The 25873-nt window shown below is 41.8% G+C and overlaps 1 protein-coding gene across 3 annotated transcripts in view; it reads right to left on the reverse strand.

The window, feature by feature from the left end:
- The window catches only part of INPP5F (inositol polyphosphate-5-phosphatase F), a 94048-nt gene extending 70866 nt beyond the window's left edge, over positions 1–23182 (reverse strand). Inside the window, exon 1 of one of the 3 annotated variants that reach the window (XM_027529099.1) lies at positions 22880–23182. In XM_027529099.1, coding sequence (XP_027384900.1) covers positions 22880–22976 — 97 coding nt within the window. In that variant the 5' untranslated portion in view covers positions 22977–23182. The remainder of the gene's footprint in view (positions 1–22879) is intronic. The other 2 variants (XM_027529100.1, XM_027529101.1) reach the window with 2 other exon arrangements.
- Positions 23183–25873: the final 2691 nt, after the last annotated feature.

Genomic DNA, 25873 nt, shown 5'->3' on the forward strand with positions numbered 1-25873 from the left:
ATTAAAGTAAAATAGAGAATTAATTTTTTAAAGGCTATTATACATACTATCATTTCTAATCCTGATGACTCTCTAGCAGTTAGGTACTGCTGCTGCTAAGTCGCTTCAGTTGTGTCCGACTCCGTGCGACCCCAAAGACGGCAGCCCACCAGGCTTCCCCGTCCCTGGGATTCTCCAGGCAAGAACACTGGATAGGTTGCCATTTCCTTCTCCAACGCATGAAAGTGAAAAGTGAAAGTGAAGTCGCTCAGTCATGTCTGACTCTTCCCAACCCCATGGACTGCAGCCTGGGCTCCTCCATACATGGGACTTTCCAGGCAAGAGTACTGGAGTGGGTTGCCATTGCCTTCTCTGAGTTAGGTACCAGGTTCCAAATCACAGATGAGGAAATGCAGCCTTAGAAAAGTAAAGCGGCCATATCACACAATGGGCCAAGGCCAGAGCTGCAATTCAAAGCCATGTCTACACCACATGGCCTGTGCTCTTAACCGTCCAAACACAGAATCTATACACACATGGAACTAATCAATAAGACAATATTTACATTTTAAGTAACATGCATTCTTATAAAAGTAATACACTGTAAGATTGGAAAAAACACTTTATCACTTCCATCCTGTCATCCAGAGAGAATATTATTTTGCTACATTTCACATCATATATTTGTGTTCATATCCAACTGCAATATTGCAATATCACTATATGCTAACTTCTTATAATATTTCATGAGTATTTTCTCACATCTTTAAAATATTCTTCAAAATTATAACTTCACAGCTGTCTAATTTTCCACTTAAGGAAGCACTGCCTCACTCTTGGGCATTTAAGTCATTTCCAGTTTTTCCCTATTATAAAAAATGCTGTGATAAATGATGAATATTATGCAAGTATTTTATTTGCTAATTAATAGCTTTAGGACAAACTCTTAGGGATGAAATCAGTAGGTGAAAACTTAAAAACAAAGCTTTCAATACTATCAACAAAGGTTATACACCAAGTTAGATTTCTGCTAGAAGCATATAAAAATGCTTCTTACGCTTGCTATCATTTAGAATTTCTTTGTAAATTTTGCTATTTTGATGGCATCCATTGCCTAAATGATGTTTACTTTCTTTTCATTGCTTGTAAGATTAAACATTTAATTATAAAACTGGCTGCTTATGGTTCTTCTTCTATGATTTCCTTATTCAGATCTCCTAAGAATTTTTTATGTTCCTTATGGATTTATGAGTTTTTATACTAAGGACATCAACTCTGACATGTTTGTAAATACTTTCAGTTTTAAATTTTTATACAAATCACTTTCATTATCCATCATTATTTCCCTTATTATCTTATCAAGTTGTTCCTTAGGGGTAGTAGTGTTAGTCGCTCAGTCGGGTCTGACTCTCTGCAACCCCATGGACTGTGGCCTGCCGGGCTCCTCTGTCCATGGGATTCTCCAGGCAAGAATACAGGAGTGGGCTGCCATTTCCTTCTCCAGAGGATCTTCCCCACCCAGGGATCGAACCCAAGTCTTCTGCATTGCAGGCAGATTCTTTACCATCTGAGCTACAGGGAAGATCACTAAGTTGTTCCTTATCTGTTATCAATCATTTATTAATTTTACCCCTTTGTTAATTTATAAAAATCTAACCCTAACCCTGGAATTCATGTTGGTATATAAACTAGAAGTATCCTGATTTCTTTTCAAATAACCAGAATCCCCATCAGGCAGGCCACATCTCAACCTCTGCCAACACTGATGCCCCTGCTAAGGAAAGAGCTCCAGCTATTCATAATCTCACCCTGACCCCAAATGAACAAGCACAGTTGCAGGATTCTATCCCTTGGGTATCAAATGAGCTTGAGGAATATGGAGGATGAAAAGTCAGTGCTAAAGCAGTCATGAACAGCTGCACAGAGGAAGTGGAACTTCAAGCATAAGGAAATCAGAAAGAAGAATGATGTGGCAGAAAGAAAGTACAAGGTTTGTTTTGGAATCCATTCCTTCACTGGGGAAATACTTATCAAGTACATTTCAGGAACCAGGTACTGAGAAGATATGAAAATAAAGGAGCAAACAATATAGATCAGAAGACCAAGGAGTACGGTGAGTATGGTGGAGATCTTCATTGGGAAGACTAGAAAAAGTACACTGAGGCCAATAAGGAGAGACTTGAATAAAAGACTCATTAAGGAACCTTACTTCCTGGAGGCCTTGGCAGGCAAATAATAACAAAAGTAAAACAAGACTGCAGCCAGGGATTAGCTGACAGCACTGAAAGGAGGTGGAAAGGAGCTAGATGGTTTTTATTACAAGAGTGTTGGCCTGAAAGGATATGGTAGTTGGGGAGCAGGGTGGGCAGTAGGTGAAGAAAGCACAGAAGGAGATTAACATGAAACACCTTAAAGGAAGCTACACAAAGGACAGGAAGAGGGTAAACTTACAAATGACAGTGTAACAGCTATCCTCTCCAGAGAGGGATAAGATGAGGACGGAGATGAGTAAGAAGGAGCAAGGCACAAAAAGCAGGGTATATAGGAGCTGGGAGAAAAGGCGGGTGAAAACCTCTTAACTCAAATAATACCCTTTTGCACCTATGGTATTTTGAACTGTTTGACTATATCAGCCATTGAAGAAAATTTAAATTTCACTTTAAAAAAAAAAACAAAAACAGAAAAAGCTATATTTTGTGGTCTAATTGACTAAAAATAATAGTCACTGATAATCTTTGAGATTCAAAGAGAGAACCAGGTAAGTTCATTAAGACTGAGTTCATGATGGGATGGTCAAGGGGAAATGTTTAGGTATAAGAACCAGAGGAGATGTTAAAGGAGGAAAAGAAAACAGAAGAAAAGGAAATCAAAAGTACAGGTATAAAAGTGAACCTGGGGAGTGGGAGAAGATATTACTTTTTACTAAGTCTGGAAGAAAAGATGAAAAGGCTAAATACAGAAATGGAGCTGAGAAGCAGATGCATGTATCGAATGGCCTTGACTCAGTACAAATAGGAGTCCAAGTCATCTTTTCTATGCAGGGGGAAGGACTGAGACAGAACAAGAGTAGCAGCAGATGCTAGGCGTGGTGAGGAGAATCCAGAAAGTCCGTTTGTAAATGTTCTGTGTGCACTTGAAAAGCATGTATATTTGCTTAGTGTTTTCAAGAAAAAGGGCATCAATTCAATCCATTAGCGGGTCATTTTATCAGTTTTGTACAATGAGATCAGCACTAATGAAACAGAAAACAGAAAAACTGCACCACATAAGGAAAAACATTTCACAAAACTTTTGTTTCCGCTACATACATACATATGTATCTGTTCAGGTCAGGATTTTTAAAGTATTTCTTACTTCAAACACAGAATACACTGTTAAACTCTGGGGTAAGGGCTCTTTATCAACTTTGTTATTTTCTTCAACTGCTCTATGTACTTGCTAATTATTTGACTGCTTAGCCTAATATTGACAGTTTGAGAGGGTTTTTTGTTTTGCTTTGTTTTTTAAATCTCATGCTTTATGTATTCCCCCCTCCCATTTTTCCTTTGTAATTTTTGCATTATATTTTTTGAAACTATGTTGTCAGGCACACACAGATTGAGAATTATATCTTCCTGGTGAACTGCTCTGCTCATCAGGATGTAATAACTGCCTTTATTTCAAATACTGCTCTTTTGCCCTAAAGTCTAGTTTGTCTAAGATTAATATTGTAAAAGAAATATATCAGGCATTAAAAAAAATAAGTACATACAACACAGAACACTGTTAATCTAATCATATTACTTCTCCTACATCCCAAGCCTGAGAAACAAAGTCCAAATTCCTTGGAAAAGCTTGCAAGGCTGTGCATGGGTTGCTCCTGTCTACTCTCTTCCTGCCTCCCCACCCCCAGCATCCTTCATCTTCCAGAAGTGTCCGAGGGCTGGGCCTGGAATGCTGCTCCCCACCCACTTCAGCCTGCTTTTCATTCCTGACTCAGAACAAGGGTCACTGGTGTTCTCTGACACATTCCCCTCTCCACCCACCCAGCAGAGCTGATCAGGCTCTCTCTTGTGAGCCCCCTGGACCCTGCTCATATACCCTTTGTGACTTATCATTTTGGTTTAATGCACCTAATTATTGATTTGCCTGTCTCTCTGACTGAACAGGAAGCCCATCGAGAACAGAAAATTCATTGAGACCTGGTCTCATTCAGCTTTATGTCTCAGGTGCGTGATACATACACCGCAGGCTCCAAAATGCTGAATGGACAACTGACTGAACATATGACTCAGAATGAAGAAATAGGTTGGAGTCAGATAATTTGCATTGAATCACATTAGAAGCGTTCAGTATCTGAAGTGGGAAAGTGAAAGTTATCTGCAGTATTTCAAACAAACATAATCATGGCTGGCAGGGGTTAAAGTGTCTGATACTTACTACCCATATTGTGAAAACCGAAACCCCATTTCTCACTCTCGGTCCAGTGCTCTATCATACCTCTAACACCATAAGCTTCCCTACCAGGTGTAATTACTCAGATATGATGCTCTCATTTTAAAAGTATATGGAGTCTTCCAGCTCACCACCATCATTCCAGCTGCACAAGCCAGAACCTGGGAGACATTCAAAATCCTTTCTTTCCTCACCAAGTCCTGTTGACTCCACCTCCTCATATCTGATGTTTCACTTCTCTCCATCCCCACTGCTGCTGTCCTTGTTGGGAATCAGGACCTCCCCTACCTGGGTCATGAGAAAAGCCCTGGGCAGCCTCACAGCCAGCAGGTTGTTTAATACATAACAGGCACTCACATATTTACTGAATGCAATGAAGACTAAATGGTTTGGTACAGTAAGGCCCTAAGGTAAAAGGCAGGAAGTTGTAAGAATAAGGTTGAAAAACCAAACAGGGACCAACTCAGGAGGACCACAGACAGTAAATTCTCCTCCAGAGAGGGCAGATTTGCATGTGAGATTGAACTTTAGGGCCACTATGTACAGAGTGGACCCAAAGAGGCAAGCCTAAAGCCAGAGATCCAATGACAGGAGTGTGCACAAGGGCGGCCTGGCGCCACGGCTGGAAATGAAAGGCTGGAGAGAGCCAAGAGATTCTACACAATGCAGGCACAACCTGCGGTCCACGTCCCGAGAGAAAGTCCTACTAGCTCTACTGTAGTCTCGGAACCTCTTTCAACTTCAGGTTCCTCTTTCGTAAGCAGGAATCCATCTAACTTACAGGATTTTCATGAGGATTAAATGAAAGAATTATGTGAAAGTACCCAGCACAATGTCTGGCACATAAATGTTCAATAACTTTTACCTCAAGTTGGGAAATGTATATGCATTTAAAATTCCAGGTTCCTACCACTCAATAAATCTCTCTATAGATTTTTATATCAAGGGTCTACATATTTAAAAAAACAACTTCAATAATGTTTTTTTGCATTAAAATTTATGGTAAGGCCATAATCCCTAAAGGCTTTCTGAGAGTAATAAAGGTTTTATGAAATATCTCAATGCTTATGTATGCCCCCAAAATTCTGTTTCTTCAGAATGTGAAACAGATACAGGGCTCTGATGCAGCTCAAAATTAGGCATGCAGTCTCAGTCTTAGCAACACAATTCAGGTCCAAATGGCAAATCAAGCATGACTGCCAGCTTCCTCCCCTCCCCGAAGTTCCTTACACTGGAGAGGAAAAATCTAGAAGAGATAAAGTCCAAATGGAGGTTGAAATATTGCTTGGGAAAAGACACAGACATCAGTTCAGTTCAGTCCCTCAGTCGTGTTCGATTCTTTGTGACCCTATGGACTGCAGCACGCCAGGCCTCCCTGTCCACCACCAACTCCTGGAGTTTACTCAAACCCATGTCCATTGAGTCAGTGATGCCATCCAACCATCTCATCCTCTGTCATCCCCTTCTCCTCCTGTCTTCAATCTTTCCCAGCATCAGGGTCTTTTCCAGTGAGTTAGTTCTTCCCATCAGGTGGCCAAAGTATTGGAGTTTCAGCTTCAGCATCGGTCCTTTCAATGAATATTCAGGACTGATCTCCTTTAGGATGGACTGGTTGGATCTCCTTGCAGTCCAAGGGACTCTCAAGAGTCTTTTCCAACACCACAGTTCAAAAGTATCAATTCTTCAGCGCTCAGTTTTCTTTATAGTCCAACTCTCACATCCATACATGACTACTGGAAAAACCATAGCTTTGACTAGACAGACCTTTGTTGGCAAAGTACTGTCTCTGCTTTTTAATATGCTACAGACATCAGTAGACTTCAGTTGTATATGTGAAAATAAGTACTGGTCTGAATTTCTGAGAAACACAAGAATGAAAAACAGGATGGGTAACTTCTAATCAGCAACAGAAAGGCATCTGAAAAAGTTCACACCATCCAAAAAACAAAAACAAAATAAAATAAAAATCATACTACCCAGTGGAACACAGTAAAAGGTGATAGAACCAAAAAACAAAAAACAAAAAACTGAGAAAAGCACAATAAATGGAAAAGATGAGTAAGAAGCAGTGTTGTTGTTATTAATTATAATAAATGTAAAATTTCAACTTACCAATTAAAAGACTCCTAAAGACTCAAAAAGAAGACTATCAAGTCTCAATTTTTCTATCAATTTAATTCTAGACCTATTTTGTTTACAGAATATACTTTTCAAAAGAAGATTAGGAAACAATACATTTGTTGCAGCAGATCAATTACACGGCTGTTGTTCGTGGAAGGATGGGATGTATGCCTGCAGCCTAGCACAGGGTTTGACACACAACAGGGACTCATTCAACGGCTACTGAACCGTTTATGGTTACCTTACCAGATGAACAGGTAAATAGGAACAAGCATGGAAGAGTGAATTGGAAATCTTCTCCCACCAACTGCTTATTGTCTTTGACTTTTAATAAGACTAACATCCTAAGTTTTTGCTGTTTTAAAAGACAGTCCCTTGACACTGTTCTTGATTAGAGAAATGCAAATCAAAACTACAATGAAGTATCATCTCACACTGGTCAGAATGGCCATCATCAAAAAGTCTACAAACAATAAATGCTGGAGAGGATTTGGAGAAAAGGGAACCACTGTGGGTGGGAATGCAAATTGATACAGTCACTGTGGAGAACAGTATGGACATTCCTTAAACTAAGTATAAAACTACCATACGACCCAGCAATCCCACTACTGAGACTATACCCTGAAAAAAGCCCACAATTCTAAAATATGTGTGTACCCCAATGTTCATTGCATAAGTATTTACAATAGCCAGGACATGGAAGCAACCTATGTGTCCATCGACAGATGAATGGATAAAGCAGTTATGGTCCATATATACAAAGGAGTATTCAGTTCAGTTCAGTCCCTCAGTCGTGTCCGACTCTTTGCGACCCCATGAATCGCACAAAGGAGTATTACTCAGCCATAAAAGGAATAAATTTTAGTCAGCTAAACTGAGGTGGATGAACCTAGACCCCTGTTATACAGAGTAAAGTAAGTCAGAAAGAGAGAAAATAAATATATACGGAATCTAGAAAAATGTTACTGGTGAACCTATTTGCAGGGCAGGAATAGGGACGTGGATAGAGAGAACAGACTTCTGGGCACAGAAGGGGAAGGAAAAGATGGAACAAATTAAGAGAGTACCACTGAAATATATACATTACCACGTGTAAAACAGACAGCCAGTGGGAAGATGCTCTGTAACGACAGAGGGTGAGATGGGGGACGGGGAGGGAGGCTCAGTACAATTCAGTTCAGTCGCTCAATCGTGTCTGACTCTGCGACCCCATGACTTGCAGCACGCCAGGCCTTCCTGTCCATCACCAACTCCCAGAGTTCACCCAAACTCATGTGCATTGAGTCGGTGATGCCATCCAGCCATCTCATCCTCTGTCGTCCCCTTCTCCTCCTGCCCCCAATCCCTCCCAGCATCAGAGTCTTTTCCAATGAGTCAACTCCTGCTTCACACTGCTGTACAAAAGAAATCAATACAACATTGTAAAGTAATTATCCTCCAATTAAAAATAAATATTAAAAAATAAGAAAAGTCCCAAAACACAAGTCTCTGCTAGGTGGGTACTTTTAATAATAAAAGCGTTTCTCTTTCAATAAATGTAATAAATGATGATTTCTCATGTGATTTCTAACAATGAAAGACAACTAAAATTTAGGAAACTTTAAATTATCTTAAAATCTCTAAGAAGTGCTCACAGTTTCTCAAGCCAATAACGAGACAAGAGACAAGCCAGTGGAGGAAGGTCTGAAGCAGGATACGTAACTGGCACAAGAAGGGAGGCTAAGTGTGTCTTTTTGAGCTGCTATGACTTTATGCCTGGTACAGTGTCTAACACACAATAGACACTTCAAAATATGTGTGTAGTTTTTATTTTGTTACTAAGGAAATAAAAATAAAAGCACTAGCAGGGTGTTCACATAGAGATCAGTATAAACCATATTGGTCTAAGCATATGTAGTAGCTTCAGTTCAGTTGCATCCAACTCTTTTCGACCCCATGGATTGCATGCAGTAACTTAGCATATGCTTGTTAATGGACACCCTGTCACCATTATTAATGGTTACATGGAGGCAGAAGGCATGGGAATGGCAGTGAAAATGGCCAGTGGGCTTGTCCTTCCACAAAGAATAGCCAGGTAATTTATCTGCTCCAACAAATGTACTGCTTGCTAATCCTTCCTTTGAAAGGCATATTCCAACGTGGCACACAATTTCAAAAAAGAAACATTTGAAGTTTGTAAATAGGTTTTAAATTTTAGGATTATCAAAATTATCTAGCAAAGAGTAGAGTTGCTTACAAATTACAAAAGCGTAGGGTTTGGGAAATAATGACAAATTTTAATAAGTGAAATCATTAAAGGAACATAGACACAAAACATAAGTATTTTGTCATAAGCTCAACTGTCTGACCCATTAGGTCAACATTTCCACTCTTATTTCAGATCCCATTTGGCAGTCCATGGCTTCTATTTTCATGTGCCCTCCTCCTCCTGGTATACAGAAAACAAGTGATTAAGTACTGTGTGCTTGCAGACAGCATGAGTCACTCATTCCAAGAGCCATAACTGATGTTGCTCTCTGAGCCCAAGAACAGCCCTGGGCTTTGCACAGCTGCTGAAGTTTCTCTCGTGTCAAAAAAAAAAAAAAAGGTCCAAGGTATGCATACATAATCTGACTCGTTTCATTTCCTGCTAAAGACAAATGGTATTATTGCTCTGAAAAGGCAATTACCAACGCCAAAGTCAAACAGATGAGGGAAAGGGTTCTACAATGAGGAACTAGAAGGTCCAGTGGTTAGCTCATCCATACTTCAATTCTCAAAATTTAATTAGGCCAGAAGAAAAGGTTAAGGAGTAATCTGATTCGGTTGCCTTCTTATAAATGCAAAATTTGATATACATTTCTCTCAACTCTAACAGTAATTATTTTCCAGCATTCAGCAAGCTAAAGAGCTAATCCAATTTAAAAGTTCTAGCAGCTGCTGCTTTCCTAGTGTCAACTCCAGCTCAGTGGCCCTGGACCCTGGCCATCATTGTCGTCATCTGGGAGCTTTATAAATACTGATGCCTGGGCCCCACACCTGGAGAGTCTGACTCTGCTGGTCAGGGTGGGGCCCAGGCATAGGTATTTTGTAAATTTCTTCCAGATGATTCTAAGGTAAGCTAGGTTGAGAATTACAGGTCAAACTGATTATAGGCTACTAGTTGGACTCTGCATTAGTAGCTTAGTTTTATCCTACCAGTCTGATTCAAAGATGATGCCTGTCCATATACAGCTTTGAACTATTTTCATATAATTAAGTACCATAAACTGCAGAAAGAGCTCATAATACAATGAACTGGCAAAAGCTGGTTAAGCTAATATAAAAAAAATATACATTTAAAAAAGTAACCCTAAGGGAAAAATAGAAAAACAAAAAAAAAACCTCAGAATAGTTAAAAGATGAGATACATACCAAGAAAAGGGATCCTAAGAATTTCTAGACTTCTCCATTAAAACAGGGATTTATTAATAATTACAGTGCAGCAACAGGGCTACAAAGTTTTGATCACGAAGGATATTTGGAAGTGTTTTTTTGGGCAGAAGTTCTAAATAGACACATCTCCAAAGAAGACGTACAGGTAACCAAGAGGTATGTGAATAGATCCTTAACATCACTAATTATTAGAGAACTACAAGAAGGTGTACCACCTCACACAGGTCAGAACGGCCATCATTAAAAAGTCTACAAATAACAAATGTTGGAGAGAGTATGGAGAAAAGAGAACCCTCTTACACTGTTGATTGGAATGTAAATTGCTGCAACTATTATAGAAAAGAACATGGAGGTTCCTCAAAAAACTAAAAATACAGTTGCCATATGATCCAGTAAGCCACTCCTGGGCATACATCCTGACAAAACTATAACCCAAAGGGACACAGGCACCCCTATGCTCACAGCAGCACTATTTACAATACCCAAGACACGGAGACAACCTGAAAGCCCGTTAACAGATGAATGGTTATAAAAAGATGTGGTGTATATATAAATACCATGGACTACGACATGGATGGACCTAGAGATTATCACACTAAGCAAAGGAAGTCAGAAAGAGAAGGAGAATACAAATACCATTTGATGTCACTTATATGTGCAATCTAAAATACAACACAAACGAACAAATCTACGGAACAGAAATAGACTCCAACACAGAGGAAAAGACTTGTGGCTGTCAGAGGAGGGGTGGAAAAAGGAAGCACTGGGAGTTTAGAATTAGCAAATGTAAACTAATATATGCATGCATGCGTTCATGCTAAGTTGCTTCAGTCACGTCTGGCTCTGTGCGACCCTATAGACTGTAGCCCGCCAGGCTCCTCTGTCCATGGGATTCTCCAGCCAAGAATACTGGAAAGAGTTTCCATGCCCTCCTCCAGGGGATCTTCTCAACCCTGCATCAAACTAGGATATATACAAGATGGATAAACATCAAGGTCCTACTGTAGAGCATAGGAATCATTCAATATCCTGTGAAAAACTATAATGGAAAAGAATATAAAAAAAGAATATATAACTGAGTCACTTTGCTACACCGTAGAAATTAACATAACATTGTAAATCAACTATACTTCAATAAAAATTGTTTTTTTTAGGGGGATTTCCCTGGTGGTCCAGTGGCTAAGACTCCATGCTCCCAATGCAGGGGGCCCAGGGTTTGATCCCTGGTCAGGGAACTAGATCCCATATGCTGCAACTGAGACCTGGGGCAGTCAAATAAATAAGTAAAAATAGTTAAAAAAAATTTTTAACTCTATACTATCCAAACTAAAAATTGTTATGATTCTCTATTTGAAGTATAAAGTTCTAATTGTCACATCTCAAGAAAGACCCGGTGCAACTCAAAAAAAGGACAGAGGACAACTAAAGAAAAAGACTTAGGTCCTGAGAGGATCTGATGAATATATATAAGATTATAAAAGATGTGGGCTTTACAGTACATTCAGAATACCAGTATAGGGCAGAGAGATTGAAAAGACACAGTTTGAAAATAAATGAAGGGAAGTACAAGCTTAAATGACAACTTTCCCAACTCATTACCTTAGGAAACTGAAAATATAACCAGTCCAAAGAAGGCTTAGCTAAACCTTTGGATAACAAATTCATAAGGCATCACCCAAGAAACACGGCAGTGTGTTGTGATGCACTCCTGACCTCTGCTCTCCCAAAAACTGTTCTTCAGAACAATATGACTTTCAGAAATAGGATTTGAGAGCTACATAAGAGCACAGGGGAGCTAACAATTGGTATTTTCCTTAGCTCATTTTAGAGCTGGTAACAGATTAAAATAGCATAAAATTAGCACTCTGAACATAAAACAGAAGTAACCTTTGTCTCTGTCAGTGTTTAAATAACTTCCTAGCTTTCCCAAAAACTGTTCAAAACTTATTCTCTTCCATCTAGGATTGTCTGTATAGTCATTCTGATACCATAGGTCCTTACCACCAAAAAGCTCTACCTTCAAACACACCAGCAGGTCTATTTTAATTGGCCTCAAGTCAAGAACCGCTTCTAGATCAAGCAGGGGCCACAGCAGAGTGTTCTGTGGGGGTGGGAGTACAGGGGAGAACCTGTACTATTTCAGTCTGGCCAGTTAGGCACTATTCATCCCCATAATTTTTTTTTTTTTTTTTTTGAGTACTTAGTTAGAACCAAGGCACTGTGCATACAAAGTTATTTCTGGCAAGACAAAAAAAAAAAAATCCATTAAAGTTCACTAGTCACATAGACAGTTTCTTTCAAGACTTTCCACTCTTAGATAAGAAATAATCACAGACTATTTACAGCTGGAAGGAACTTCATGGAATCAAAGAACTCCCTTCTTCCCATTTCTTTATTAGGGAGAAAAATATATTTGCATTATCTTAGAAAAAAGCAGAGGCTTTGAATGTCAAGACCCAGTTAAAATCTCCCACTGAACTCAGCTCTATCACAGTATCTGTCACTCTGAGTCAGTTCAATTCAGTTGCTCAGTGGTGTCTGACTCTTTGCGATCCCATGGACTGCAGCACACCAGGCTTCCCTGTCCATCACCAACTCCCAAAGCTTGCTCAAACTCATGTCCATCAAGTCGGTGATGACATCCAACCATCCCATCCTCTGTTGTCCCCTTCTCCTCCTGCCTTCAATCTTTCCCAGCATCAGGGTCTTTTCCAAAGAGTCAGTTCTTCGCATCAGGTGGCCCAAGTATTGGAGTTTCAGCTTCAGCATCAGTCCTCTCAATTAATATTCAAGACTGATTTCCTTTAGGATTGACTGGTTTGATCTTCTTGCAGTCCAAGGGATTTTGTCACTCTAGAATCCTATGTATGGCTTTCTCTTGTTGGACCACTACCTGGGCTAGGGCAGAGAGAATATTTTATCCAACTTTTTATACAGGCACAATGCCTAGAAGTCAGATCTTCAATAAAGGTTTGTTGAAATAATAAGTAAATGACTTAACAGAATTTCAGACGTAATATAATTTGGATGGAGAACAAAATAGAATACTAAATTAGTTGCTGGGGTGGGGAGTTTTTGAAAGGTGCTGCTGCTGCTGCTAAGTCACTTCAGTCGTGTCCGACTCTGTGCGACCCCATAGACGGCAGCCCACCAGGCTCCCCCGTCCCTGGGATTGGATTCTCCAGGCAAGAACACTGGAGGGGGTTGCCATTTCCTTCTCCAATGCATGAAAGTGAAAAGTGAAAGCGAAGTCGCTCATTCGTGTCCGACCCTCAGCGACCCCATGGACTGCAGCCTACCAGGCTCCTCCGTCCATGGGATTTTCCAGGCAAGAGTACTGGAGTGGGGTGCCATTGCCTTCTCCGGCAAAGGGGGATAAATACAGCTACAAGAGATGAATCCTGGAAGTCAAGAAAAACAAGTGCCCAGAGAGAGAGTAGCAAATTAGAAACTCTGCCAAATTCTTTGTTCTGCCCACCACAACTGTTTCCTGGGGGAGGGGAGGACCATTATGCTGGAAATGGGGAGAAGAATGTTTATATCTGGCATAAAAACAATGTATGAATGACACCATGAAGAATCATTAATATTATACATGCAAACTGCTAAAATTAAGAGCACTGTAGCATATTTAAAATGCCCCAACATTTCAGTTAGATGTTAGGACTATTTCAAATTATGTATGTTGACCATTGCAGAAACTGGAATTTGAAGTTCAGTATAAGTAAAAATGTGGTTTCAAAGAATAAGATTCATAAATGTTCATAAAGATAAAATAATGCACTTTGTATTTTTAAATATCCCACTATAAAGTTAAAGAAATTCAAGGTTAAATTTGAAAGAATCTGCAATTAAAATGAGGTAACTTAAGAGAAAACACATGGAATACTGACCTAAAATCAACCTGTACTTCCTTCAACCAGCCTCAAAGAAAGCTGTCAGGAGAGGATGCTTTTTTGTGAATGATAGCAGTTGCTTTAAGGGTCTCGAAGCAACCAGAAAATGAGCCATCTTAACAGAGCATGGGATTTAATTAAGATACTACCACTATGTGTTGTGATGTACTATGATGCTGAATGTTCAGTGTTAGCCCTCACCTTTTAAATACTACTTCAATATCACTTAATGTATTATCAACAGCTACTGGTAATAAAGTAATGTATTATTTCTCTATTTTTGGTAAACATAATCTAATTCAAACATTCTCAGCTCACTTACGGTCAGCTGACACATATGATTATGACTTAACCCAGCTAAGGAGTAATTTGTTAGAGATTCTAAGACATTGTTGGAAAAGGAAATGGCAACCCACTCCAGTGTTCTTGCCTGGAGAATTCTACGGACAGAGGAGCGGGCTACAGTCCATGGGGTCACAAAGAGTCAGACACGACTGAGTGATTTTCACTTTCTAAAACACTACTGTTACTTCTTAGACTTGTGTTTGTTAGATTGTAAAAGGTCATATCTTAAAACATGTGAACAGGAATAATACAGCTTACAAAAAGGTGCACAAAGAGATAATAATACAGCTTATAAAGACCTAATACATTTTCTTTTTTTATTTTATTTTATTTTTAAACTTTACATAATTGTATTAGTTTTGCCAAATATCAAAATGAATCCGCCACAGGTATACATGTGTTCCCCATCCTGAACCCTCCTCCCTCCTCCCTCCCCATACCATCCCTCTGGGTTGTCCCACTGCACCAGCCCCAAGCATCCAGTATCGTGCATCGAACCTGGACTGGCATCTCGTTTCTTACATGATATTTTACATGTTTCAATGTCATTCTCCCAAATCTTCCCACCCTCTCCCTCTCCCACAGAGTCCATAAGACTGTTCTATACATCAGTGTCTCTTTTGCTGTCTCTCATACAGGGTTATCGTTACCATCTTTCTAAATTCCATATATATGCGTTAGTATACTGTATTTATGTTTTTCCTTCTGGCTTACTTCACTCTGTATAATAGGCTCCAGTTTCATCCACCTCATTAGAACTGATTCAAATGTATTCTTTTTAATGGCTGAGTAATACTCCATTGTGTATATGTACCACAGCTTTCTTATCCATTCATCTGCTGATGGACATCTAGGTTGCTTCCATGTCCTAGCTATTATAAACAGTGCTGTGATGAACATTGGGGTACACGTGTCTCTTTCCCTTCTGGTTTCCTCAGTGTGTATGCCCAGCAGTGGGATTGCTGGATCATAAGGCAGTTCTTTTTTTTTTTTTCTGGGCGACTCCAGCCGCCGCCCCGCTCCTCCAGTTCCTGAAACTCCCCGGCTGCGCGGCCCCTGCCCCCGCCGGCCGAGCCTCCCATCTACCATAAGGCAGTTCTATTTCCAGTTTTTTAAGGAATCTCCACACTGTTCTCCATAGTGGCTGTACTAGTTTGCATTCCCACCAATATAAAGACCTAATACATTTAAATCCCCAGAAAACCACACCAAGGATAGACTATGGCTCTGAGAATACACTCAATCAATACTATACCCAAATTAGTTTGATTTTCCAATAGCCTTGTATCTATTTGCAAATATATCAGCTAATTTTGTCATAAATCATAAAAACCAAAATCAGCAACAAGCAATTTTTTGGACATAGGGCCATCTAGAGAAAAATAAAAAATGTCTTTGGGTCTCATTTATTTTCATTTAAAAACAAAAAAAGATCTGTTGAATCCCACAGAACTAAAATTCAGATTCCTCCCTTTCCTGAATAAAATGATGAGAAATTGGCATCTTTTAAAAAGCTGCTTCAGACAGTAGCATTTTAGTCCTCTGTTCTTATGTTCTCTATTTAATCCTCACAACAACCTCTTTGCTGCTCAAGATACGTGGGGTCAACCAGAAACTAGACTTACTTCAATTCATTCCTACCATTTTTACAGAAGACCAGCAGTGGGCCACGTGGAGGGACACAGTAATGAATCTCCATCTCCCTCTCCCTGAGTGGGCTGAGTCAGGCTGGCCAGGTGGGACAAGGGAAGCCATACGGCTGGACATCCTGGAACAGCATCAATGTAGTCACATTCTGGAAAGACCAAGCTCTCTGGGCACCCTGGTTCCTGACACGTTCACGCTCTGCCCTAAAGGCCTGCATATTGCCTCTCCTCTGAAGCCAGCCTTTGGCAAGTCCTGGTCTCTGCTGTCATGGCCTGGTCAGAACATAAGCATCTCGGAGTCAGTGATGCTAGGAAAGTCCCTCCCCTTTTCGGGGGCGGGTGCCCTAAAGACTTTTCCTCCTCCATTCCCTCTCTGCTTTATGTGCTCTGAAAGGATGTCTGTGAAACTGGATCTGGAACTCTTGCAAAGCTAGACTGGGAAGGCTTCAGGTTGCTCATCACCAGCTGAAATAGTTCCCATCCAGTACTTATCAGTGTTTCTGCTTCAAGATCTTCCCTCTATCTATTCCCTCCCCAACCCCCAAATGTTCTAAAAACTTGAGAAACCTGATAAACTGACCATAACTGGAAAAACTAGTCAATCTATTACAAAAACAATATTCCCTGTAACTATATAAACTAGTTTTACAAGAAAAGAGTCAGGACAGCTGAAATGTCCAAGAGCCAGTAGTCCCATTATCAGTCTTTTATTCTATCGATCCATAGATCCTTCCTCAATGAGCATACTTTGACATTTGAGAGGCTATTTTATTCTCTACATAGACTACATGATAATGAGTATGGTTGTTACAAATGTTTCAGATATTCCCCATAAAAATATAAATCCCAGGGCTTCCCTGGTGGCTCAGTGGTAAAGAATTCGCCTGCCAACGAAGGAGACACAGGTTCCATCCCTGATCTATGAAGATTCCACATGCCACGGAGCAACTAAGCCCCTGGTAACACAATGACTGCGGCCAGGAGCCACAACCACTGAGGCTTGTGCACCTAGAGAAAAGCCCATGCAGTAATGAAAACCCAGCACAGCCATAAATAAATATTATTAAATATATATATAAATCCTATAACTTTGCAGTCAAGAAGGTAGAAAGGTTTATAAAACATTTTTGTCAATATTGAGAAAAACTTGGCTTTGGAGTCAGTATGGAGTTGGAAGTCTGGCTCTCCCTCTTATTCTTTAAACTTGGGCAAATTACTTCTCTGTCCCTGTAAAATAAGAATTAGAAAAAACTAAATTTTATTGTGAGGATGACATGAAACAGTACACATACAGGGCTTAGAACAGTGTCTGGTTCAGAAAAATAATAAATAAAAGCTGCTGTTATTAGCTACTATTTTTAATGCATTTATTTTTACTTGGAGGATAATTGCTTTACAATATTATGTTGGTTTCTGCCATGAGTTGAGTGAGTGAGTGAAGTCGCTCAGTTGTGTTCGACTCTTTGCGACCCCATGGACTGTAGTCCACCAGGCTCCTCCGTCCATGGGATTCTCCAGGCAGGAATACTGGAGTGGGTTGCCATATCCTTCTCCAGGGGATCTTCCCGACCCAGGGATCGAACCCAGGTCTCCCACATTGCAGGCAGACGCTTTAACCTCTAAGCCACCAGGGAAGTCATGTATGGTTTCTGCCATACATCAACACAAATCAGCCATAGGTATATATACGTCCCCTCACTCTTGAACCTCCCTCCCAACTCCCAACTTTCTAGGTTGTCACAGAGTGTTATTACCTACTATTAATCTTAGCTGACAAAAACTTCCCTCTATCTGTAAAACTTGATTCTGAAAACTGTCATCATTCACCTTAACAAAGACTATTTTTTTTGAAAGCCAAAGAAAGGGTGAAAGTTTTTGGAAAGATGTGTTTTCTACTTTGCATGTGTAACAATAAATATTCATAAAATAAGTTTACAGATCTCAATCCAACTGCTGACCTGTTAGAAATATAAAATATGGGGTAAGAAGTGTTCAAGGTATAAACCTGGTAAGCTTTAAAAGAAACTGAAAACTACAGACACCAGAAAAAACTGATTATTCAACAGCAACAAAATTGGTTTAAAAGATTTTTACAATATATTTAACAACTAATTGTTAAATTAAAATGCCCTATTATATTTTGTCATGGTGCTTTGTGAATTTTTAGTAAACATGATTTTTTTAAAAGGTAAAGTTAAAATTTTTTTCAAAGTAAATACTAAATAACACAAAATGCTTAACTGAACAGTTTCATAAAATATAATTTTGCAAAGGAGATAAAAGTTCTATTTAGATGTCAGTTCTGTAGCTAATCTCTCATTCAAAAAAGTTTTCATGACATATTAAATATAATGTCATTATCAAAAAATAACTAGGAAAAACATGAACACATTTTTATGCTTCTGTGCATTCTAACAGATAACTAGCATCCCCCCCAATAACCGTTCACCAGTATTTATCCGAGTTTCATCTCTAAATAGTTTACATGCTTATGAATGTTACGTGTATGACATGCTCTACCATCTTTTTGTGGTCACTTCATCTCAGAATGAAGCAATACACAGCAGTAAATTATATAACACTCTCTATCAGAACAACCTACAAGGACAAGTGGAAGCAATTTTAAGATTAAAGAGATAAGACCATATCACCCTTCCCCAACGGTGGACTGTATTACATTGCTTTTTAAGTCTTTAAATTACAGCCCTTATTCTCAGATAGTGAAACTCCACTCTCAGAAGATTACTGAATGTTTACACAGTACTTTACCATTTTCCCTGGTTAAAAATAAAACTAAATACTTTCCTCTGGTGGCCATTACCCTGAGAGAGACATAGTGAAAAAGTGAAAGGGTAAGTCGTTCAGTCGTGTCCGACTCTCTATGACCCCATGGATTGTCGGCCGCCAGGCTCCTCTGTCCGAGAAATCCTCAAGGCAAGAATACTGGAGTGGGTAGCCATTCCCTTCTTTAGGGGATCTTCCTGACCCAGGAATAGAATTCAGGTTTCCGCATGAGCCACCAGAGAAGCCCCTAACCCAAAAAGCAGTTCTAAGTATGATCCCAGACTACACATTATACTTAAAAGAATGGAAACACCAGAAAAAATATTCAACTCTTTAGAAGAAAAAATGTAAACAACATTAAAGAAGAAAATAAGGAATACCATCACAAAGAATTTTTCTAAGTGACATTAAATCAGAAAAACATCACAAGCGGAAATGCATCTTTCCTCACATTTATGTCCTTATTCAGCTGGACAGAGATTTTCCACCCCAGTTAGAAGATATTCAAAATAGTCCCTGAAATGACTGAGTATAACACAATATCCTATATTTATGACAATGATATTACTGAGAGAAAACCTGGACTTAATTTAACTCAGTTCAACTCAACCAAAAATGCCTTCTATGTCCTAACACTCAAGCTCAGAGATACCAAGATAAGCAGAATAAAGTCCTTGCTTGAGGAATGCTCTGTCCACTGGGGAAGAAGAAAACTATTTTCATATGAAGCAGTTAAGAGCTACAAACAAAATGTGTACCAAGTGTATAAAACACCTGGAAACACAAAAAGGTGACCAATAATTCTGCCCCAGGAATGCAGAGTGTGGTGAGCACAGAGAAGGGGTGGCACCCAAACTGGATCTTACAAAATAAGGAAAAGAGACCAACAGTAACAAACATTCAAAGCTAAGAAAATGATCATTTTAACCTTAAGTATCAATAATGATCCGTCTGATACCACTAGAAAAGAGTACTGTTTCAGGTTGTTCAATAGCCACAAACATAAAAATCACAATGTTCACAGGCTCTTTTGGTTTTATGATACTGCCCTTTAGAAACAAAAGGGAGCTGGCTAGTAATATATTCAGTTGAATAATCAATAAGAAACTATGAAAGATCATAAATGCTTTAGTTACAAACAACAGCAAAACTGGCTGTAAAAGCAGAGGGAAATGATCCAATAAAATGGAGAATTTTAAGTTAGTGTACAGAGATCTGATAACAATTAAAAAGCCATTATTCCATTTTGTAGTTGTTGTACAGTTGCTAAGTCATGTCCAACTCTTGCAACCCCATGGACTGCAACACACTAGGCTCCTCTGTCCTCCACTATCTCCCAGAGTTTGCTCAAACTCGTCTCCACTGAGTCAGTGATTCCATCCAACTATCTCACCCTCTGCTGACCCCATCTCCTTTTGCCTTCACTCTTTCCCAGCATCAGGGTCTTTTCCAATGAGCTGGCTCATTATTCTTTGGTCACTCTTTAGAAAGGCTCTTGAGTACTAGATAGGATAAACTATTTAAAGTCAAGAGCATGAGGTTCTTTATTTGCTTGCTATATGTACTTGAACACCTGAAGATCAAAACAGGCTTTTCTGTAAGATAATGGCCTCTTCCTTCCTCTGTATTTTTGGTCTACTTTAGTCTGTGGTTGGCTATATCCTAAGAAGTGAGATAAACCTAATTGCCAAGACTACAACCAATTTACTCAGAAAAAAAGTTAATTTGCCTTCTGATAGGGATTTTGGATACATAAATGGTAACTCAAATTACATAGCTTAATTCAAAATCTAGGCCCAGGTTTCCCTTAACTTTCCTTAAAGTCTTAAGCCTATAGCCCGTTTGAGCTTCCTCAGCTCAGAAATATGGGTTTAAGTATTCTTCCACTAGAAAGGTAAGCTACTAGCCAGCACCCTATAAGAGTAGACTTACTTCACTTGAGGGGAGCAACTTATCTCTAATCAGTATCAGCATTTATTGCTCAATCGTGTCCGACTCTTTGCAATCCCATGGACTGTAGCCCGCCAGGCTCCTCTGTCCATAGGATTCTCCAGGCAAGAATAATGGAGTGGGTAGCCATTTCCTTCTCTGTGGGATCTTTCCGACCAAGGGATCAAACCCAGGTCTCCCACACTGGGGGCAGATTCTTTACCATCTGAACCACCAAGGAAACTCTGGAAGAGGGCTGACTTACTTCACTTGAGGGAAGCAACTTATCCCTAAAGCTATTAGGACTGGACAGGTTTCTGTGTACAAGAAATGAACACAAACCAAACAGAATGACAAATAATTCACTTAAAGTCGTCTATTTAGAGGACTTATCTCCTTTCACGTAATTCCACCAGTCTGGTTCATCTCTATAAATCTTAGGGGCTGAGAGAAAAGGAGAGAGTAGCCCTAGAAATGGAGACAACCACGCCCACCTCTACTAATATCTGCCTCAATTCACTATACTGATACACAAGTGACCTAGAGATTTCCTGAGTGTTTTCCATGAAACACGTCAATTCTCGTCCTCAAAGAGGTATACCAAACACTTAAACTGGCATTGTTTGAAAAACGTTTCATTATGTACAAAGACCAAAAAAGTCAAACCCTCATTTTATAGGTGAGGAAATGAAGTGCAGAAGTGAGTTAAAGATGATGTCAAGTTCTATCCAGCTGAAATAGTTAATTTTAAGCTCTTAGAATCCAAAGAGCTGGCTCTTTGGCAGCCTAGAGAATTTTGCAATCTACCTTCCCTCAGTTTGCACTTGAAGCCTTCCCCAAACATTGGGGGCAGGGATGGGGGGAAAGACCAGGCAAATGATCAAATCAGGAAAAACAGAAAAGAATGACTGGAGACTGGCCAAAATTAGCCTATCTACAACACCGTCTGTCTCAAGATTATCAAGAGCCTTATCTGGGTGCAGTAGTTTCTCTTCCATTCTGAATTGAGGAAATAAAATGTAATAGCAAGAAAATACACCCCAAAACTAGGGGCGGGGGGGGCGGAAAACAGCTAAGTTCTCCTTCACTGCTCTAGCAAATCAACCACCAGAGCTTCCAAGACAAGTAGTAGAACCGGTCAGCAAGTGTCTTGGGGGCCAATTCTCCTCTCTCTGACCTCCAGCAAGTTACTCAACCTTTCACACCTGTCTCCTCACTTGAAAATGAGGATACCACCACCTGCCTGGTAAGGTTGTTGTGAAGATTGGGAATAATAAGGGATCAAATCCTTGGAAACCCTCCTATATACGGTAACTGCTATGATATATACAAAAGGTTGATTTGTACCTTTCATACTTTCCAATTCATACCACGTAATTCTTTGTCTAGATTACACACAAGAACTACAGGTAAACTCGAAATGCTCTCGCGATTTCCTTAAAGAACTCTATTCTCTCACATCTCCTAAAAGGAAAGATCTCTGCGGTGATTAGGAAAAAGGACCGGCACCCTCGACGGGGAGGGGCTACTGAGCCCCTCCAGAGGACCGCCCCCTGGACTGTCAGCTCTCTGAGGGCAGGGACTGTCCTGCTTAACTCACCACTGTGACCTGGTTTTCCTAACGCAAACTAATGTTGTAGAGTGAGGCATATCATGACAGCTTACACGACACCGAAACACGGACCCACGAGACTGTGTCGCACAATACTGAGTCACATATAAACATTAAAAGTTGAACATTACAGGTTAATTGTAATACTAAAAATTTTTTTAAAGGTGCTGTAAATCGAGTGCTTATGAGGTAATCAGAATGAAGCCATGCCCATAATGATAAGGGACCAGAAACACAGAGATGTCAACAGAGACTGAAGCTCCGGCAGGACTTTCTACGGAAACTGGCGCGACCGGGATTCGAACCCAGAACTTGCCCGGAAGGAGGGTCAGAGGGCACTCCAGAGAGGAGGCGGCCTTTAAAGCCAGGCGCACCTCACCCGAACTTTCTGGTGGGCGCCGGCCCGACCCTGACTGCGGGCGCCTCATCCCAGGTTCCCCTCTCTCCGGACAGCGGAGCGGATCTCGACGCGGAAGCGCGCTCGGAGGGGCGAGGGTCGCCGGCCCTTTGTCCCCCGCGGAGGGGCAGGGGCCCGGCGAGCGCTCCCTCCCCTCAGGAAATAATGACAGATCTCGCGCCCTCGCTCGCGCCCGCCCCGCCCGCCACGGCCGCCGGCGGCGCCCGATCCGCAGCCTCCGGCTGAGGGGCCCGGCCGCGCCCCCTCACCGGCCCTCGCCAACCCGCCCAGGGCGACCCCCGCCCCCCGCCGCCAGCCTCACCCGGTCGAAGCTGGAGGCCGCCGTCGCGGCGGCTGCACCACAGTGCGCGCTCGCCCTGCTGCAGGATGTAGTGGTCCTTAGCTTGGAAGAGCTCCATGCCGGCCCCGGACGCCGAGGGAGGCGGCGGCGGCTCCGGTGCGCCCGCGGCTCGGCGGCGGCGGCTCGCACGGGCAGTCTTCGTTGGCCGGGGCCGCCTGAGCCCGCGCGCTTCAGGGAGCGGCGGCTGAGGAAGCGCCCCGGCTGCCCGACCCGCGGGTGGAGAACGCGCCCGGGCGGCGGCGGCGGCCTTGGAGGCCTCTCCCCGGCTCCGCCCCTTTCCCGGCCCCGCCCCCGGCACCTCCCCTGGCTCCTCCTCGCCCCACCCCTTCCCGGCCACTCCCCCGACTTCCCCCAGGCTCCGCCCCCTCCCCGTTTCCTCCCCGCCCCTTTCGCCTAGTTCACCTTTCGGTTCCTCTTGCTGCCCTTTCCCGCGGCCTTTTTCACTGGTTTCTTCTGGCTTTCTCCTCCTGGTTCCTCCCTCGAGGCTCTTCCTCCTGCCTCTTCTCTCCCCTCCGGGCAGCCCCCTTCTCCTACAGCTCCTCTCAAGCCCCGCCCCTGGCTGGCCCTCTGTCCCTCCCCTGGCTGATACGGTCAGAACCTCGGGCCTGGTTGAGTCTGGCAGCGCAGCTGCTCTGCGGCCTTTGGGGCAGAAGCCCCCTCCTGGGACCTCCTCTCCTTCCTATGCGTCAGGTTATTTGTTACTTTCACCAGCTCTGAGAAAAGCCAGGCCCAATCCCCAAATACAGCCTGAAATCCCCTCGTTCCCGGGCCTGAGCTGCCCGCAAAGACCCAGACTTAGGAGAGCTGGGAAATGCGACCCATAGGGCTGGCTGCAGGGGTCTATCCGGAACCAGACTCTCCTCCTCCGAGCGGGAGCGTCTTCTCTTTTGGAATTTCCTCTTAGAACCTTGTGACATTTGACAACAGCAAACATTCAATAAATGCAAATCAACAAGAAGCATGTAACAATAGAAATTAAGTATTAGCAGCTGCTGCTGCTGCTAAGTCGCTTCAGTTGTGTCCGACTCTGTGCGACCCCATAGACAGCAGCCTACCAGGCTCCTCTGTCCCTGGGATTCTCCAGGCAAGAATACTAAACAGGGCTCTAATAACGAGGCAGAAGAGAGCAAAGTTCATAAGCTATCATGTCCCGAATTAAGAAGGATGCATGTGAGAAGACTTAATGTCAAGGAAATAAAAGGGGTCTATTTTGACAGGGATGAGATGTCTGGAGAACATCTTGTGGAAGATGGAGACCCTCCCAAATATCTGATCTCTCTTGAAAGGCCAGGTGGTCTATTGAACAGAATGGGGCTTGGGAGTCAGATCCCCAGTTCCATGTCCCACTCTAGGGGTGATCTAGCTGTATGATCTTGGGAAGATGTCTTGGTCTCAGATGGTGCTGAACTAGAGTCTTTCTAGGCCTATCTCCTGCCTTTTCTAATGCCTTAAAAAGGAAGAAGGAAAAAACAAGTAAAACAAACAAAAGGTAGAAGAGAAAGGCAATTCTTTTAACCTTCTGCTAGATAAAAGTGAGAGGGCAATGGCACCCCACTCCAGTGCTCTTGCCTGGAGGGTCCCATGGATGGAGGAGCCTGGAAGGCTGCTGTCCATGGGGGCTGAGGGTCGGACACGACTGAGCGACTTCACTTTCACTTTTCACTTTCATGCATTGGAGAAGGAAATGGCAACTCACTCCAGTGTTCTTGCCTGGAGAATCCCAGGGACTGGGGAGCCTGGTGAGCTGCTGTCCATTGGGTCGCACAGAGTTGGACACGACTGAGGCGACTTAGCAGTAGCAGCAGCAGATAAAAGTGAGAGGCCCCAAAAGTAGGAAGGAGTTCCAGATTACTAATTATTCCAGTCCACACTGATTTCTCTGTTGAATTTTCATAGCACAGAAAGTCCCAGGATGACAAACTCTCCTGGAATCTCTGATAAGTACTATGGCTTTTGGACTGCCCAAACAGTTCAGCCTGCAGGTCAAAAGGAGTGATTACTATGGCAAATGAGATGAGTTGGACAAAGAAGATAATGGCAGTAAGATGGTGAAGATTCGGTGGAACCATCAGTGTCAGATTTATTATTGAATTCAGTCATGTGTGGACTTTCCTTAGCAACAAGGAATAGATAGTGAGAAAGTCTTAAGAAGACAGGATGTTCTGCAAATTACTTCATTATTTTTTTAATCATATTGCCAGATGTGAAGAAAATAATGCTACTGTAACCATTTTGAGTCAACTGATCAGTTGATTGAAACTTTCTCTGATGTTTTAAATCAGTGATTCCAGCGCTGGCTACTTATTAGAATCACCTAAGGAGTTTTTCAAATTTACCAATGGATCTCAGAACAATTAAAGCAGAATTTAGTTGAGATGGGCTCTGGCAGCAGTATTTTCTTTCTCTAAGCTCCCCAGAGTATTCTGATGTGTAGCCAGGATTAAGCACCACTGTTTTAAATGAAATTAATTGGAAAAAATCTGCCTGACAGCAGCTTAGTAGAACACACCTGTCAGTTATCAACTAATACCCAGGAATGGGGTTTATGACCTGTATGTAAATCCAGGTTTAACAAGCAGACCTCTTAAGAGAGAGAGAGAAGCTGAAGATGCTCCTGGAATCTATCTGACGCAGATGCACATGGCTCTGTTCTTCTCACTCTGAAAGCATGCTTGACTTTGGGGTAGCTGGAGCCTGGGCCTGGTAGCAGGGCCTGGCCAAGCAGAGTGAGTGGAAAGAGTAAACACTGTGTCTCTCATGTTGTCCCTCAGTTTCCGGCCACAGATGCCTTGCCTTGTCCACTAGAGACTTCCTGAACTTCGGATACTGCTTACCTGCCAGGTGCTCCCAACTCTACCAGACCTGGCTGGTCTCCCCATCCTTCATCACTCTCCTCCAACTTCCTAATTCAAGACCTTCCTGCACTTGAAGGATGCCACCCAGTTTATGGTAGAA

The sequence above is a fragment of the Bos indicus x Bos taurus genome, chromosome 26 (genome assembly GCF_003369695.1).
Source record: "Bos indicus x Bos taurus breed Angus x Brahman F1 hybrid chromosome 26, Bos_hybrid_MaternalHap_v2.0, whole genome shotgun sequence".
Taxonomy (NCBI): Eukaryota; Metazoa; Chordata; class Mammalia; order Artiodactyla; family Bovidae; genus Bos; species Bos indicus x Bos taurus.